At 41.3% G+C, this 16,131-nt stretch overlaps 3 protein-coding genes across 27 annotated transcripts in view; 1 reads left to right on the top strand and 2 right to left on the bottom strand.

Moving 5' to 3' along the window:
- Positions 1-4,907, bottom strand: part of LOC128254858 (uncharacterized) — a 33,055-nt gene extending 28,148 nt beyond the window's left edge. The window contains exon 1 of the mRNA XM_052984202.1: positions 4,393-4,907. Within this exon, the coding sequence (XP_052840162.1) occupies positions 4,393-4,435 (43 nt within the window). The 5' untranslated portion in view covers positions 4,436-4,907. The remainder of the gene's footprint in view (positions 1-4,392) is intronic.
- Positions 1-16,131, top strand: part of LOC128254852 (heterogeneous nuclear ribonucleoprotein L) — a 102,809-nt gene that overhangs the window by 19,452 nt on the left and 67,226 nt on the right. For all 25 annotated transcript variants that reach the window (XM_052984167.1, XM_052984166.1, XM_052984170.1 and 22 more), the window contains exon 3: positions 8,661-8,798. In XM_052984167.1, the coding sequence (XP_052840127.1) occupies positions 8,661-8,798 (138 nt within the window). The remainder of the gene's footprint in view (positions 1-8,660; positions 8,799-16,131) is intronic.
- On the bottom strand, positions 12,743-15,842 carry LOC128254848 (tubulin polyglutamylase ttll6). Its single transcript, XM_052984163.1, has 5 exons — positions 15,016-15,842; positions 14,800-14,953; positions 13,849-14,742; positions 13,033-13,791; positions 12,743-12,970 (listed from the first exon to the last, which is right to left on the bottom strand). The coding sequence occupies exons 1-5, from the start codon at positions 15,699-15,701 to the stop codon at positions 12,857-12,859; spliced, it is 2,607 nt and encodes an 868-aa protein (XP_052840123.1). The 5' UTR covers positions 15,702-15,842; the 3' UTR covers positions 12,743-12,856.

The following is a 16,131-nucleotide window of genomic DNA, read 5'->3' as shown; positions in this document are numbered from 1 at the left end:
AAAGCTTAAAAGATTATTGGACTTAGGTAAAATCAAAAGTAAAATTTTTGAAAATTCACTTTTTACTATAAAAATTACTAGGAAAAATATAATTTCTTCTTATCTTTTCTTTAATAGAAATAAAGAGACTTAACTTTCATTATATTTACGTTTGCGCTAAACATTTTTGTAGTTCAGTTGGTAATTCTCAATGGTCTTTGCACGAAAAGTAGCGCACAAGAGAAACTGAAAATGCTAAAGAAAGCCAACAACAATAAAGTGAAATGTGTTTAAATATTGATAAAAACAATAAGAATAACAGCGGCGACACAAGCTGGAAAAATGCTGTTGCACACAAAGAAAACGAGTGAAAACAACAACTCAGCTGGCCACATGTGTTAATTTGCGCGCACAGGTGAAAAATGGCGGGAATGGTGGGTGGGTGTTTTGCTAGATGGGTAGATGGTGAGATGGGGGTTTTGTCAGCTCGGCAGACAGACCTGGGGGTAAACTTTGGCAACCTGCGGACAAATATTTAATGCCTGTCGAGTTCAGCACGGTTCGGTTTGCTTAGATCCGCTTGAATCGCTTGCTGCCAGCGAATGTGAAGCAGTGGGTCAGGTGCAAAGTGGTGCAGTGGGTGGTTTTCACGATAGTGTGATTCAGCGGGGAACTGTTTTGTGTTTGCACAAACAGCTCCCGTTTCGCTTTTATTTTCCTATTTGATGATTAACACAGTTAAAGTTGACGTTGTCGTTGGCCTAAGCAGTGCACATAAAGAAATTATATATTTGGTAGGTGCTTCAATTTAAAGTTAATTTTCAGTTTTTGTCGCTGACATTTCGTTTCAAAAGAGAACCTTTAAACTAAGTATATGTAATTTTAAATATACTGTTTATGCTAACAATTTTTTAATTTATAAAAAAAAATTTAATAAAAAATAGATTATTAGAGCCTTTTGAATTAATTTTGTTTATATTTTCTATTGACACTCATCCCTTGTTTTCCGTGTGCAAAATAAGATTTCTGGTTGCTGGGGGAGCAGAGTGGCAAATGGGTAATGATGTGGCTCCTTGGTCGAACGATGCGACTCGTTAATTTAGTGGCCGCCAACGACGATGAAGATTCCGCGGCCAACGTAAACATTTGAATGGAGCCAACGAATTGCTCCATCTCTTTTTCCGTCACTCCCACCCCCACTCACACTCCCACATCCACATTGGGATTAAGGGACGTGGCCGCCCACCCGGCGAGTGGAGTTCACGCCGCTTTGTTTGCCTAGTCGTCGTCGCAGGTGGTGTTGATGATGATTATGGCCATAGCTTCTCCGTAGTCTGTTTGCTCGGAAAAGTTGGTAAATGAAATTTTTATCGCACTGCAATTGCTTCAGCTCTTGTTGACCATAAATTTGGCCGAACACTACATGAAGTTATTTTGGGGATTATTCTGGAAATATGCGTTGAGTGCGAGGATACCACTTTAAGTGGCTAAGCTAAAGGGAACATAATAATTTGTCTAAAATCTGTTTCAAGTACAAATACAAAAAGGAGATTGTTATTTACATTTAAGTTAAGTTAGTTGTTATTTACCAATCATTTTTTGAAAAGGTAATATTTTTCTATGGATTTATTGGCATTCTACACTCAATTGGCCGCCGAATGAAAATGGTTGATTTATTTTCGGTCCTTAATTAGATGCAGTCCATATAATTGCGAAGAGCTTGCTAACTGCTCATTAAGTAAATGATAAATGCTCGTGTTAAATCGGCCAGGCACTTATTTCGCCAACGGCACAAAATATAGATTTTTGGCATTTGGCCTAGAATTGATATTATACGGCTCTCCGTCATGCACGTTGTAAAATAGATCAATAGCAAAAATTTTGAGCTGGAAGAACCAAGATAAAATTAAAGAATAACATTATTATATATGCTCTAGGTTTATTTAAAAGCTATGTAGGTCGGCACGTGCTTGTGGATTATATAAATTTAATTTTTTCGGTTAAGAAATAAGTTTTTCACCCACTCGAGGTGGATTCGATTACGCATCGCGCTGATTAGTTTTGCTTTGTCGGCGCTTCCCCGGCCGGCCAATTGTCAAGTAAGAAAAATAGCGCAAATATTTTACTCATTGACGTAGCAATGGTCCAAACAAACCGAAAAACCGAGAAAAACCGTCTAAATCCCGTTGAAAACTGGCGGATGCCGCAGTCTCTTGCAGGAATCGAAACACCTTGGGAGACGCCGACGTCGCACAATGAGGAAAAATGTTCAATTGTGCACGCCCAACGCGGAATGTCTACCCCATTTCCCAGCACCACCCGCACTGCCATCCGCCACTCGATGATGCTCTCTTGTCCATCCACATCATTCCACATGACAGTCGGAGATTGCGTGAAAATCTCAGAGATTTGTTGACATTTCTGCTTACATTTAATTCAATTGCTGTTTTGCGGCCGGCAGAGGAGATCCCAAAATAAATATAAATTAATCTTATTCACATGCATGTACGATTTACTTTGTGTTTCTACGCAATTGAAATTAGTTTTACTAAATTAAATTTAATTAATTTAAGGGTTGTCCGCATTTTCAGTTCATTTCCTGAATTGTATTTTATAGCTTTCTCTGCTCTTTGGCAATCAATTTCTGCCTCAATACAAATTTGTATTCCTGCCGGCCTGCCACCAACCCGTTACCTTGCATGTATTTTTATGCGCATTTAAAAGCATTTTCCATAAATAAAAAATTATGAAAAAAGCAACCGAAAATGTATAGACGAAACGAGAACCCCAAACAGACGAATTAGTAAAGATTTTCACATGAAAAGCGGCGCGTAAATTGCGCGCAGACCGCAAGAAGCAGTTGAAGCGAAGGGGGAAAATTAAAATGAAAATGAAAATGGTTTTATGTTTGAAGCGCCCGAAAGATTTTTCCACATAAATTACATGCACACGGCCGAAGACGCAGCAGCAGACTGTTGTCATAAGTGATCAACGCGGTCAGACCTCAGGCCCAAGTCAGTCAGCCCATCCATCCATCCCTCCATATGTCCGTCCGTCCGTGTGCCGTCCGTCCGTCCGTCCGTCCGTCCGTCTGTCCGTGTGAGTATCTCTAGTTTGTTGCTATATCCACTGGCACGTCAAGTGAACTGACATTAAAATGACGAAAACGCAAATCAACAGCAAACAACAAACAGCAGCAGCAAGAACTTTCCGCCTTCGGCAGAGTTTGTTGAAAAGATGGATGGATTTATGGCTCATTTTGTTGTATTTCCTTCCTTTTTTTTGCAGGGTGGGTGTCTGGCCTGTCAATAGTTTGTCTTCGGGAAATGCCCAAGATGTTTGCAGAGGTTTGGTTCTGGCACTCTGTAATTAAGTAAATTTTCTTTTATATTATAATTAGAGTATAATTAGAGTACTCTTTGGCAGATTAATAAAGAACTCGTTCTGGAAAATATCTATATCATTTTGATTTTTATACCCGAATCCTGTGAAGTAAAATATTTTATTTGATTTCTGCCGAAACCCTTCCTACGGAGGTAAATAAATTGATTTTAAATAACAACAATCCTATGAGAATCAATATTAATATTTCTGAATATAATGAAACATAGTATTCGAAAACAACACTTACAGAAAGCCAAGTTATTTTTTGCAAAGCATTGTTTTTCATTAAATATAGATCATTCCTTTTAATATCAATAGACAAGAAAATTCCACATTGGCCTTAATCTCTTTATGTGGCCTAGTGGGCACAGTTTTTAATTGAAATTCATTAGAAAGCAAAGCACATGCAATTTACTTTTCTCATATCGTTCATTGTACAAGTCAGCTGAAAGGGACAGGCAGGCAAGGGGGAATGACACGATAGAAAAACAAGCAGCAGCACGGAAAAATCAAACGCCGAACTAATGACAATTTTCAATGCTCCACGTGTTGAGGCCCTGCCCCCAGCCGGAAAACGCCACCACCCGCTGTGACTAATGAGCGTTGCTAACTGAGATAAGAGATCTGGCCAAATGGCCAATGGCTGAATGTTGAGAATTGAGAACCGAACGAAATAGAGCAATTGCCGTCTGTTACCGAGCGATTCGAATGCCTGAGTTTAGAAACAAATCAGATACAGATACAAAACATAGAAATGTGTTTACCGAGTACTTATGCCATTCATGAGAATGTATCTCTGACGTTTGCGGCCGCAGAATTTCGATGCGGTGATGAAGATGAGGATGATGACGCCGATGAGCAATGCCAATAGCATGCGATCGGGGGTGTGCGGACGATCCCCCGATATATTATATACTTTAAAAGGTTTGTCTTTGCCAAAATGATTGATTGCCGCCCAAGTAGTGGAGGCCGTTGAGAAATATATCGCGTAGATACGAATGCATTGCGGCAATACTGTTTATAACTTACACATTGTTTCTTCACTATTTTCGATGGCATTTTGTAAATCCATTTCGCTTGTGCAGAGTCTGAGTAATTCCTTCTCTTGATAGTTTTCGTGCTTTTAGTTTTTAGTTTTTGGTTTTCTTGTTTTCGTTTTGATGTTGGGCCACTTGACTTGGACTTTTGATGTTTTTACTTGGCCTGGCCCAAACCGAGGATCTTCTGGCACTCGCTCTTGTCGCTCACTGATCTGCAGCATTTAATTTCATTGTGGTTGTTGTGGCTGCTGTTTTAATTAAATTTCGCAACGCAAACGTTGAGGAAAACATTTGGTAAATTGCATTTTATGTGCAATTTTCGTTCGACATTTGCGGGCCTTCGTCTCGTCTCGTCCGCGTCCGCTACCAAAGCCGAGAAGGGGCCATTGGGGGGTTGGAAAAGCGCCGGGAGTGCGCCCGTCTGCTGGCAGAATACAGTGCATCTAATTGCGAGTAACAAATGCCGCCTCATGTTGCTGTCGCCAGACATTTTCCTCTGCTTGGCATCTCACTTTTTTCCCTTTTTTTTTGTTTTTATTTTTTTTTTGATTTTGGCTCGAAGGCAGGGATTGCGAGGCGAAGATGATGATGATGATGCCGCAGTCTCGCAGAAATGAAGGACACCAGCATATGGATGACGGCTTGAGAGATGGACAGTTCTGGGGCTATTCGGGAAGTTCTTGATTAGCTACCTGGGACATTGGACAGCAGCAAATGAGCTGAGCAAATGCTGCAAATGGATCATCTTGTCTAATTCAGAATAAGAGAAAAGCAGGAAATTTTGTTTGTGTCAATCTGTTTATATACATCTTTGTAAACAGATGCAAACAAATAATATATATTTTTCCACAGAATGTTAGATATTTACATTTCGTTGCAAGTTGTTGTTACGTTTAGTTTTATAAACTTTCAATTTGTTTTTCACTATTCGGTAATATAATCCCCACAAAATATAATGCTGCTTTTTCGTAACGGTCTCGGTTATAAATGGTTAAGTAATGCGGTTGCGGTAATGAATATGTCATTGAGGTTCTTGTGTAAGTAATGGTGAAGATAATATCATACCATCAGTGCTTCTGAACAAAGGCTTAACGCTTTTTTTATCTAAAAACCGACTTTAATGTTTTCTTCTCTAATGCTTTAAACTTCTGGTGTCAATATTTCTTGATCAAGTTATTGCATTTGCTATGTACAAACATTGCTCTGCACATTTCATTTTGAGCAATCCTTTTGAGGACAGTTTGGCAAACGCCAATGCATACTTCAATTGTCTGTCTCCCAGACTGTCATTCTCCTTCTGACTGGCTGACTGGCTGTCTGCCGGAATCTGGCTATAATTCTTGCTATTTTTACTACCTCGATTCTTTATCTGAGATTCTGAAACTTGCAGTTCATTGCGATTGCGACTCAACCCAGCGGCAATTTCTTCATCTTCATCTTCATGACGGCGACACATCGTTTTCTTTCTATCTCTCTCTGATTTTCGTACTTTTTTTTTATTTCGTTTGGGTTTTGCGTGGATTTCTTGGCAAACGCATTTATATTGTGCACATGTATCTGTACCTATGTATCTGTATCTGGTGGATGTCGGTGGCTGAGGCTGCACTTTATAGCAACAGCAACCGCTTGATCGACTGAGTGCAAATTTCTCGAAGCAAAATTTATTTGTGATTTGCAATTTGCATGGACCGAGCGACGTTGCGATGTTGTTGTGGTAAAATTTTGTGGGTAATTCATCTTCATTTCGTTGCGGTTCGAGCTGAAATGCGTTGCGGTATGCAGCCGCGACACCGCCACACCGCTGCAGCTCGCCTGCAGGCTATTTTCAATTTGTTCGCCGCTGAGCTAAAAATGTTTCAAATGTTTTTACCCAAAAATAAAGCGAAATTAAATTAAAAAAATAATAGGAAAGATAAAAACCATCCTAACGTCCACAGCAAATTGTACAGTTCATCTAAAGGCTCAATGCACTTAGGCCCAATCCCCTCGAACGAACCATTCATCTATCTATCTATCAAGCCATCCACCCGCCAATCAATCATTTTAGTATCGGTTTTTGTTGTCTTTATGAAATTTAATCAACAGCTTCCAATACGGCAAGATATTGTTCGTTTGCGGGGGTAGAAACTTAAAAAAAATTCTGAGAAAATTGTGAGAGAGGTAAAAGAAAAGAAATATGTTGATGGTGTATTATTATTAAAGGCAAATTTGACAGAAAACAAATGTTTCCTCCTGCTGGCATGCCGCTTAGCTCTTTGTTTTCTTTACTTTTCCTCGGATTTTCACACAAATCGCTTTGTATGCGTCAAAGTTGTTGATATTTGAATTAACCCTTGGACGAGACAAGGACGCCGTGGCAGGAAGCTGTCTGTTGGTATTTTGTATTGGATTTGACTCTCTGGATAATGAAGTGGCCAAATGATCAATTGATGTTGTGGTGACACTGATATGAATCTATGAATTTATTTAAACTAAATGTTGAAAGAAAACCGAAGGCATATAAATACTTTACAATGCAATCTGAATTTGTATCTTTCCACGACATTCCCTAAATGCATATTTTCTCTCTTTTCTTTTCATTATTCTACTCAATTGCAAATATAAAGCTAAGGTCAGCAGTTCAGCTTTTGACTTAATGTTGACATATTTGTATTTATTATACGAACACAGAACTTGCACAAGCATCTAAAAATACGTCACAAAAGCGAGCCATTAACCTAATTGCTAAAGTCAGGCAATGGAAACAAAAGCCTCAGGTAGCAACAGGCGGCAACAAAATATAAAAATAGGGTTAAGTGCGCGAACCAAGTGGAATCCACTCCTTGAATTTCTCGTGAAATGCATCAGCGAAATGTTTAAAGTACGACAAGTCAGCCATGAAATAATTGCGGAAACTGAATCGGAACTACGGTAAAAGTTAATTAACTTTAATAGTAATTAGTAGTTAGTGGATTGCCACCACCAACACCGACACTGACATGTTCAAGTTGTGTAAGCGAAGGAAAGGCGACTAGAAAAACGAGCGAAAAAACTGTTGGAAAAGTTAGGAAAATGTCAAGGTGTTGCGGGCAGATGGAAAACCTATGTAACGATTAGAAATTATCCAAGTTTTACCACCTCCTTAGTACCGGTTTAATTAGTGCGAGCATCAACGGGATTTTTTGTGTCAAGACCAAGTGGCCAAAACACCTGCCCGCTTGCGGGAAATATTCAAAACATTTAAATTCACCGCAGTTGTCGTCGCTGATTGACATTCGAACGTGACATAAACATGGTTCACCTAAATTCCGTAATTTATTTATAAAAAATCAGCTTACTGCGAACAAAACAAAAATTATGTTAGCAATGCCTGCAGCCAAACCATAAATTCTGGGTTGCTTTAACCCTGCTGCTGCCTTTTCCACAATATTCAACATTGAGCATTCAACATATCGCCATGACAGCGTCAATTAACGGGGAAAAAATTGTGCAAAACTTTATGTTGACTTAAATTTTTGCACTCAGCCATAGAAAATTTGTTTTTGCAATGCTTTAAATTATGCCATTAGTGCAGAAAATCAATTCGTTTGGTTTTACGTAAGCGATCGGACAAATGCGATAATATTTGGAAATACTGGTACCTGTCCTTAATCAATTCCATATCTAAACTGTTGTTATAGAAATTAATGCATTTTTAAAATGTGTAATTATAAGACATTATTTAAGAACATTAAACAACAATTTTACAGTAATAAATACTGAACGTACATAAAAATCAAGCTTAAAGGGAATTTAAATTAAAACATAAGTAGAGAAAATTAATAAAGTGGATTTCCTCTTATTCCATGATATTGCATTTAATAAGTTTCACAATTAATGGCGTTAGTATGTAATATTAAACATGGCTTGTTGCTGGATATTTAATTTATAGTAAACTGGTTTGAGTTATTATAAAACAAAGACAGAAAATCATGTAATCTTGTATTATTGAGCGCAGTTTATTTTAAAATTACTTCTTTCTTAGGCTTTTAAAATATATTTATCAAAGAGAACTGCTTAAAAATAATCTCCTAAGCAATCTGAATTTATGAAAAAAAACACAAGGGCCGCATGATAAACTAAAATAAACACGACTATGCACATGCTGTGAACACACGCTCAGACCACGAAAAAGCCAGGCTTATTTACTATATATTGATAAATCTGTTGTTATACTTTTCGTCACCACAAAGCCCGATACTTATCCGTATATATGTGTTTGTGTACATATTTTTACAGTCCACACAACAACAGAACCAGCAGCAAGCACTTATGAACAAGTCAAATGACGACCTACGGAGAAAGCGTCCCGAGACTACACGGCCAAATCACATTCTACTCTTCACCATCATAAATCCCTTCTATCCCATCACAGTTGTAAGTACACACAGCAATATATATTTATATTTTACTCTTTCTCTCTCTGCAGCCTCTACTCCCATACATACATTATATTATACGACGATAATATCCTTATACCCTCCAGATACTTAGTATGTTGATATGTATGAAGAGAGATCTCTTCTATTCCTTATTATTTTTTTTTTTTTTTTTCTTTTTGGGTGAGAAATCGGAGAAAATAAAATAAAATCCATTGCAATTTGTTTTGTAGCTGTTAGAAAACTTGTCACACACTCGAGCGGAGTTTTCAGGCATGGACATGTGTGCAGGGGATAAGAAAACAGTTTTTTGCCACACTGTCGCCTCTGGACCCGAATGTTGTTGTAGCTTAGGCTACAGACGAGTGTTGATTGTGTCTGGCTTTGTGGTATGCCTGGTCTTATCACAACGTTTGATACTTTTTAGCTACAAAATGGCCAGAAAGTGAGTGTCCTTAACAAGGGCAGAGGCAACAACAAGTGTGGATAGCAGATGGGCCGGGATTTGGATGAGTGTTTATTCCAAGTGCATTGTTAGGCGAGCAACAACCTGCAACGTCAACAGCAACAATTATAAAAGGAGAGAAAAACGACACAATGCACCGACAAAACGTAAAAAATGCATAAAGTGCTCAAGTGTGCTGAGACTGAATAACGTGCGAAGCACGCCCACGCATAGACACATACAAAGACTAAACCGGGGACTCGAGATTTTAGTACTCAGCTTAAATTGGACCAGTTTATGAGTTTTATCAAGGGGTCTTAAATAAAATTTATTTTAAAAATTAATTCAGGTTTTTTTCAAGTTTTATGGTAATAAACTAAGAAGACTTTAGTAATCTTTAGAATTGTTAAATTTCTGTTTGTGTGAAGTTAAAGAAGGCTTAGAATAACCTAATAGGCAATAAGCAATAAATGCCCTAGATAGAAACAAATAATTTAAAAGGTGTATTACATGGTTTTACTTTTAAAATTATTTAATTTATTTATTTATTTTTGAAGTTTTTTGAAAAGGTTTAGCTTAGTAAGTGAAAATGAGTTGTAGAAAGCAAAGTTACTCCATTCAAATGTGGATCAAGAGGCTTTTTGCTAAGACCCATTTCCCAACCCTATGTCGGCCTATATCATGGCAATATAGGGTAGACATTTCTACAACTACATGAAAACTAGACACGCACACTGGCTTAGTTTATTGTCTTTTTAGCAAAGGCAAAAACATTCGGCGGCGCAGCAGTACAACAAAGCCAAAGAAAACAAAAATGCGGAAATGTTCTACCCCTCTCTCTCTTTCACTGGTATTACTCCTTTCTCTGTCCCTCCGTCAGTGTGGGAAAATAGTGTGTTTGCGCAGGCAATTGTATTTTCCAACACTTGAGCCAAGTGCGAGCGTAGTGGAACATAAAATCCTGTGAAGTGGAAAACATGCAGCATAAAAACTACAAAACTGAAAATTATTTGGGGCCAGCAGTTGCATCGCTGTGTGTGTATGTGTGGATAAAGCCAGAAAGCCCAGACATGTTAATTCGCATCCGACAAAATGGCTGCCTGTGTTGCCTTGTGCAGCAGGATTTTCCATTCGTCCGACTCAACTGAATGACTTTTCGCAGGTCCCATTGTAGTAAAGTCCGGCTGACTGGATTTATATTCACATTCGCATTCAGCCTCGCTCGCAGCTTTTCCAACGGAAATAAATCTTTCTGTTGACTTAAGTCATCGCCATGAAGAAGCGTGTTTGTTCTGGAATTAAGCAATTCTCTTTACAATTCTCCGTCTTTCTCCCTCGTTATGCGACACAAATTAAAAGCTTCTGGCAGTTCGAAAAATATCTGTTACATCAGCCCTTTATTGAGCCGGATTCCGGTTTTAATGGAACTGCAAATCGGATTAAAAGCATTCCCTGTATCATAAGGTGCATGATTTAAGAACATCAGCAGGCAGAATTCATTTCCAGAGTTAAGGTCGCTTGAAATGATTAATTGATCTGCCAATTGGTCAGAAGCTTATAATTAAGACAAAAGGCAAAGACAAATATAATTTCGAAATAAAATTTGCATTTTAAATTATAAAGCACTTTTTTAGACTATTTTAAATATATTTTATATGTGCCTCTGCCAAATGCAATTTTACCCCCTACTGAAACATTCAAAAGAAGCATGGCCAAAAGAAAACTGTTTCCGGAAAGTTTTTGGGAAACTTGGGCCGGGCACGTTCGTCGGCGAGGAACGCTCCATCACACGCTCCAACTAGCTTTGGCTTAACTAATCGCAAACTAAACGACCTCTAATAGCATCCGGAACTTCTGTCAACAATGCAGACTACCACTGCCACTCCCATTTTTCGCTCTTCCATTTCCACACACGCCAAAACGAAAAGTAAAGTGAGCTACGAGTCAAACTTTTCTAGAGCTATGCCTGGCTCATTTCCGCAGCGAAGAGAGTGTAGAAGTGTAGGGAATGCCGCTTATCCGCACGGAACCAAAAGCTTTCGGGATAAGATTAAAAACTTTTTAATAAGAAGACACTAAAAGCATCAAAGGGAAATTTGCTTGTGCACACACATATGTGCAAGCAAAGTGGCCAACAAAAAAGGAGGCAGAGTTGTTGGGGTAGGGGTAAAAAACCAGATGACAGATGATAAAGTTGTGCAGCCCAAACACTCTGCAACAAAAGGCCATGAGATGTTAAAGTTGAAGAGTTGCTAAAAATGGAAAAAAATTGCAATAAAAGTTACAACGACGACGGGTATTAGCTGACACCATAGCAGAGCAGGGCAACAATGTTCAATAATGTATTAGCATGGAGGGCAGGAGGCGTGGCAGCTGCAGCAGCAGCAGCAACAACAGCCACAATGCAAATGCAACCGACGACCCCAGAAGAGGAGGCATATGTAAAACCCTCATTGAGGCGGCTTATCAGAACGCTGTTCGACTTTGTTGGTAAAGAAAAAATAAGGGAAAATGCAGCAGCAGTCAGCCATAAGCTAAAGCCCAGGAATGTGTAACGGCAGCTGCAGCTTTTGCAATATGTGACACATGCAGGAGCAGGGCGGAACAGGCGGCCCAAGCCAAGCCAAGCAGCGGAGCAGCAGCATCCAGCAGACCATAATGCGTAGCCTGGCAAAAGCCAACGAGTTGGGTGGGTGGAATGGTTTGGTGGGTTGGCTCCACTGCACTGATGGCAGCGAAGGACATGCGGTGACGGCAAAAGCCGAAGCCGAAGCTGTAGCCAAAGCCAAAGCCATAGACCTAAACCAAAACCCGAGCCCAATCCCTCCTTTCCATCCTGACGACGACGAGGGGACGGGCTTGGATGGATAAGGAAAAAAAAAAAAGAAGGATAAGGGGCGAACTGGCAATAGGGGAGGCGTGGCTCATGGCAACTGAGGTTTTCAATAATGCACGTTGTACGGCTCCCATGCCGCGTATTGTATTGCATTTTGTTTATGCATGCGCCCATCAAAGATGGCAAAGATGCTCGGCAAATGGAACTAAAGTGAAAAAGAGAAGAGTGGGGCACTGAGGATAAAACTCTGTTAAACTCCGAATTTCATACAGAATCTTCCTTAAAACATTATTCTGTAAAATAAATTAAATAGGCTTTTTTTATCGCTAAAAACACATATATTTTTCGCAGTGTGGAAATGAAGATAGTAGAATAGCTCCCTGTGGAGCTTTTTTTGCTCTTTGGCTTTGTAAGTTTGACAAATCGATGAGGTGGTTCCCAACTCTTTAACCGTGTCTATACCCATTCCCATTTTCCGCGCCCATTGCCATTTTTATGTGCTTCTTTTATGTTCGCCGCAGTTTGCGACAAAAATATCTCATAAAGTTGCCTTTATGGATATATGCAAAACAATAGATTACGATGTGTGAGGCCTATTGAACTTTGATTGGTATCCCTCAATCAAAGACGGAAACCTTCTTCTTTAAGTATAACAGCAGATTTTATTTTTAGTTTCAACGACACCAAGTAGGGCATGTAAATCAATGGTTGCAAAGACAATTCACTGAGCTAAAACACATACAGATCGGCCAGAAAACCAGAGAAAAAGATTCCACTACTGACTATTCGTTTCGTGTAAGTCTTTGTTGAGTATTTGGTAAAGTAGATCTGGAAAGCACTTGATATCGTTCTTGGTCAGGTGGCCGTTTTCGTACATTTCGGAGAAGATCTGCGGGTAAAAGGGAATTGTATGTTAATGTTATTTTTTTAAGGTTAGTTTTTGTAGCTTACCAATTCCCTGAGTCGTGTGGCATTCAGTTGATTGGTCCTCTCTTTTCGCCAGCTAAGATGCTGATCCCTTTCAACTTGGCTGATGTTTCCTGCTGTCCAGTGGATGGATTGCTGGGTTTTTGAGCTGGATCCCAGCCGTTCTTTGGACTTGGTCTTCAGTCTGTGGCTGCTTTCCCGAACTATTTGTTTTCTGAGAACGACGTTATCCTTGTACTTGAGTTTGTTTTTCGCACTGGCCTTGCTTTTCACGCTGACCCTACTTCTCGTGTCCGCGGATTCACTTGGATCTACAATCTTGCCGCCTTGAAGTCGTTGCTTTTTGGCGTGCTGCTCCAGGAACTGGGCATCTCGTTGTGCCTCCAGTTCGAGCATGCGCTGATGACGCACCCGCTGGCTAAGATTCCGCTGCTGCTTCCGGCGATGGGCTTTGGTTATGCTGCTGCTGCGCTTGGGCGTGAATTTGCGACCCTTCTCCCGGCGCACACTTTGCCAAATGCCCAAACGCTCCTTGGCGCAGGTGGGTGCCAATAATTGCTCCTTCTGGCGTTGAATTTCGCGAGCGATCAATGCTCGATGCTTCTTTGCTTGGGCCTCCGCCTCCTCACGACGTCGCCTCGACTGCACGATCACTGGGTTCAACTGGGCTGCATCCGACTGATCACCTGGCCAACGGACATGATTTCCCATCCTTTGAGGCGACAGCAGCTGTTGCTGCTGATACTGATCCTGCTGGCGATCGCGTTTGTGTCTCTGCATCGCCTAAAGGATAATAACATTAAGAGAAAGGAATTCATACATGTTGCAATCGAGACCTACCTGGTGGTTTAGCTCCTCACGTCGCCGGCTGGAACGTGTATCAGCGAACATGGGCTGCTTGTTTTGTTCGTAGAACTTGCAGTAGTAGTTGACTTTTTCGCAATCTCGCGGCGGCATGATGCGTCGATAGTTTCCCAGGTGACTTTCCTCCCAGGCAATTTGCTGGGTGAGTGCACCAATGGAGCAGGCCTGCCGCACGTCGTGGCCACCAACTTCACGGACTGGCGACGAATAGCCGGGCATCTGAGCAGAGGCCTTCTTGTTGTAGATATTTCTTAACAGTCTGGCCCTGTGCTCCGTTCGATCGTCGCGTATGATCTGTTCTTTATCCACCAAAGCCGTGCTGAGCAGGTTAAAAGTGTCCCTAATAAGAGGACGTTTCACTTCCATATCTACCGACTCATCTGCACTTAAACTAGGCGTGTGATTGACCTCCAGGATGTAGGGTTTCAGCTTCCAGTCCACAAGGATGTCGAAGCCCAGTAGCTGAAAGCTCGCCTGTATCTTGTCGTGTTTTGGAAAACACACATTATAGTTGTGTTTTAGAGTGGGCCAAGCACTGATCAGCGTCTTGATGATCGCATCGTCCACACTTGCCCAGAACTCGGCCACATCGTAGTTGTGATCCACCAGCCACTTGTTAAAGGCACTAAGCTTCCGTTTGGAACCCGCTTCCGGTCCATTTCCCACCATGTACTGAGAGTTCCGGCGATTCAGGCAGTAGTTGGTCAGATGCATGAACACATTGTGGCTGTTGCCCGTTGTCGGTGGCACGTACTTTTGGGTGGCGAAGCGGGCGAGGCCCTCGTTGTACACGAAAATGCGCAAGGGATCCACCGAGGTGACTAGAGTATACACTCGCAGGTCGAACTTGTAGCCGTCAATGAGCAGGGGCTGCAACAAAACATAAAAGAGTTTTATATGCAAAAGATCCAATCTCTACAGGCTTACCCGCTCGATATAGGTCTGGCAGATGAGCTTATCCCGTTTTGCCACCGTGCGAAGATCTGTCGTTATCCAGATGCCACGCCCCTGACCCGCAGAATATGGTTTGAGGATGAAGGTGCGCTTGTGTTTGCCCGCATAGATGGCCACATCGTAGGCACTATTAGAATAAAGCTTACTAAATAATGTACGAAAATCAGATAAATCAAAAATAAAACCCACTCTGTTGGCATAAGCCAGGTCTTGGGAAATATGCGATAGTCGCCGGGAAAGAGCTTGAGCATGCGATTCAGGTTCCTCGAAAGCAGATCTTTTCGACATATTTCGACCATGCCCGGAAAATGGTTGATCTGCTGAAAGCGCTTCATGTTTCGCAGCAGATCGTGATGGGGCGTGGAATCCGACCACTGGATATTCCACAGCCTATGCTCGGGCACATGCTGAAAGCCCATATTTCGGGTAACCTTCGCCACCAGTTGAAACCGAGTGTGCTCGACACAGACGCTCAGCCTCAAGCCGCGGATACTAGGCACTATGTCAGTGCCATCCACATGGAATTGCATCGGTGGCTCCTTTATGACGTCATAGCAAATGGCATCTAGTTGGGAGGCGGTCAGCACAGGCTTAACCTTCGTCTGCTGCGTGTAATCCTGCGTGACGACCATGATGTGGTCCTCGTTAGCACAGCCACCACGACGTCGCCAGGTGGGCTGATTACTTTCGCGAGCCTGTCTTCGTTTGTTACGCGGCTTATTCGAAAGGACGTAGACGCTTTCGCGTTTATAGACCGCCGGTTTTTGGACATTGTTGTCGCCCTTATCTTGCGGCAGAGATTTTTGAGCTTCAAAGAAGCGCGTGTACGGATTAAGCTGGTGCTTTCCGACCTTGGGCGTTTTCTTGGAAGGCATCTGGCGATAATGGTAGTATTAGCGCAGATTCGACTAGTTCCCTGGACTTTCCTCAATGCTTTGCTCTTCAATTTGTCATCTAAATATCGAAAAATGGGAGGGTACATTTAATTTTGACAGTAAACTATTTGTAGTTTGTATGGGACAAGGGAAGGAAAGAAAACGAATCGACAGATTACTCATCTCACAACCTTATTACACCCACCATTCACCACAAGGCAAGGTCAAGTGCTCGGCGGTTGACACTTGAGATGCGAGCCACTCGATTACCAAAGTCAGTGCCGCTGTTGAAACCTGTTCTATGTGGTTAGCCAAAACACCTTGCGACAACTGAAACGAACCACTGCGCTCACCTGGCTCTGCCCCACCACCTCCCTCGCTTTTCGGATTAATTTCCATGTGAGGCGCTTGGGGCGGGCCTCATTAACCG

This window comes from Drosophila gunungcola, assembly GCF_025200985.1.
Source record: "Drosophila gunungcola strain Sukarami chromosome 2R unlocalized genomic scaffold, Dgunungcola_SK_2 000006F, whole genome shotgun sequence".
Classification (NCBI taxonomy): Eukaryota; Metazoa; Arthropoda; class Insecta; order Diptera; family Drosophilidae; genus Drosophila; species Drosophila gunungcola.
This window is presented reverse-complemented; position numbering and strand designations above follow the sequence as displayed.

Coding starts and splice junctions, on each gene's coding strand:
- LOC128254848 (XM_052984163.1), bottom strand. CDS start 15,701: ATGCCTTCCAAGAAAACGCCCAAGGTCGGAAAGCACCAGCTTAATCCG. Junction 14,954..15,015: donor ACCTGGCTTATGCCAACAGA/GTGGGTTTTATT, acceptor TTATTCTAATAG/TGCCTACGATGTGGCCATCT. Junction 12,971..13,032: donor CCACACGACTCAGGGAATTG/GTAAGCTACAAA, acceptor TTTTACCCGCAG/ATCTTCTCCGAAATGTACGA.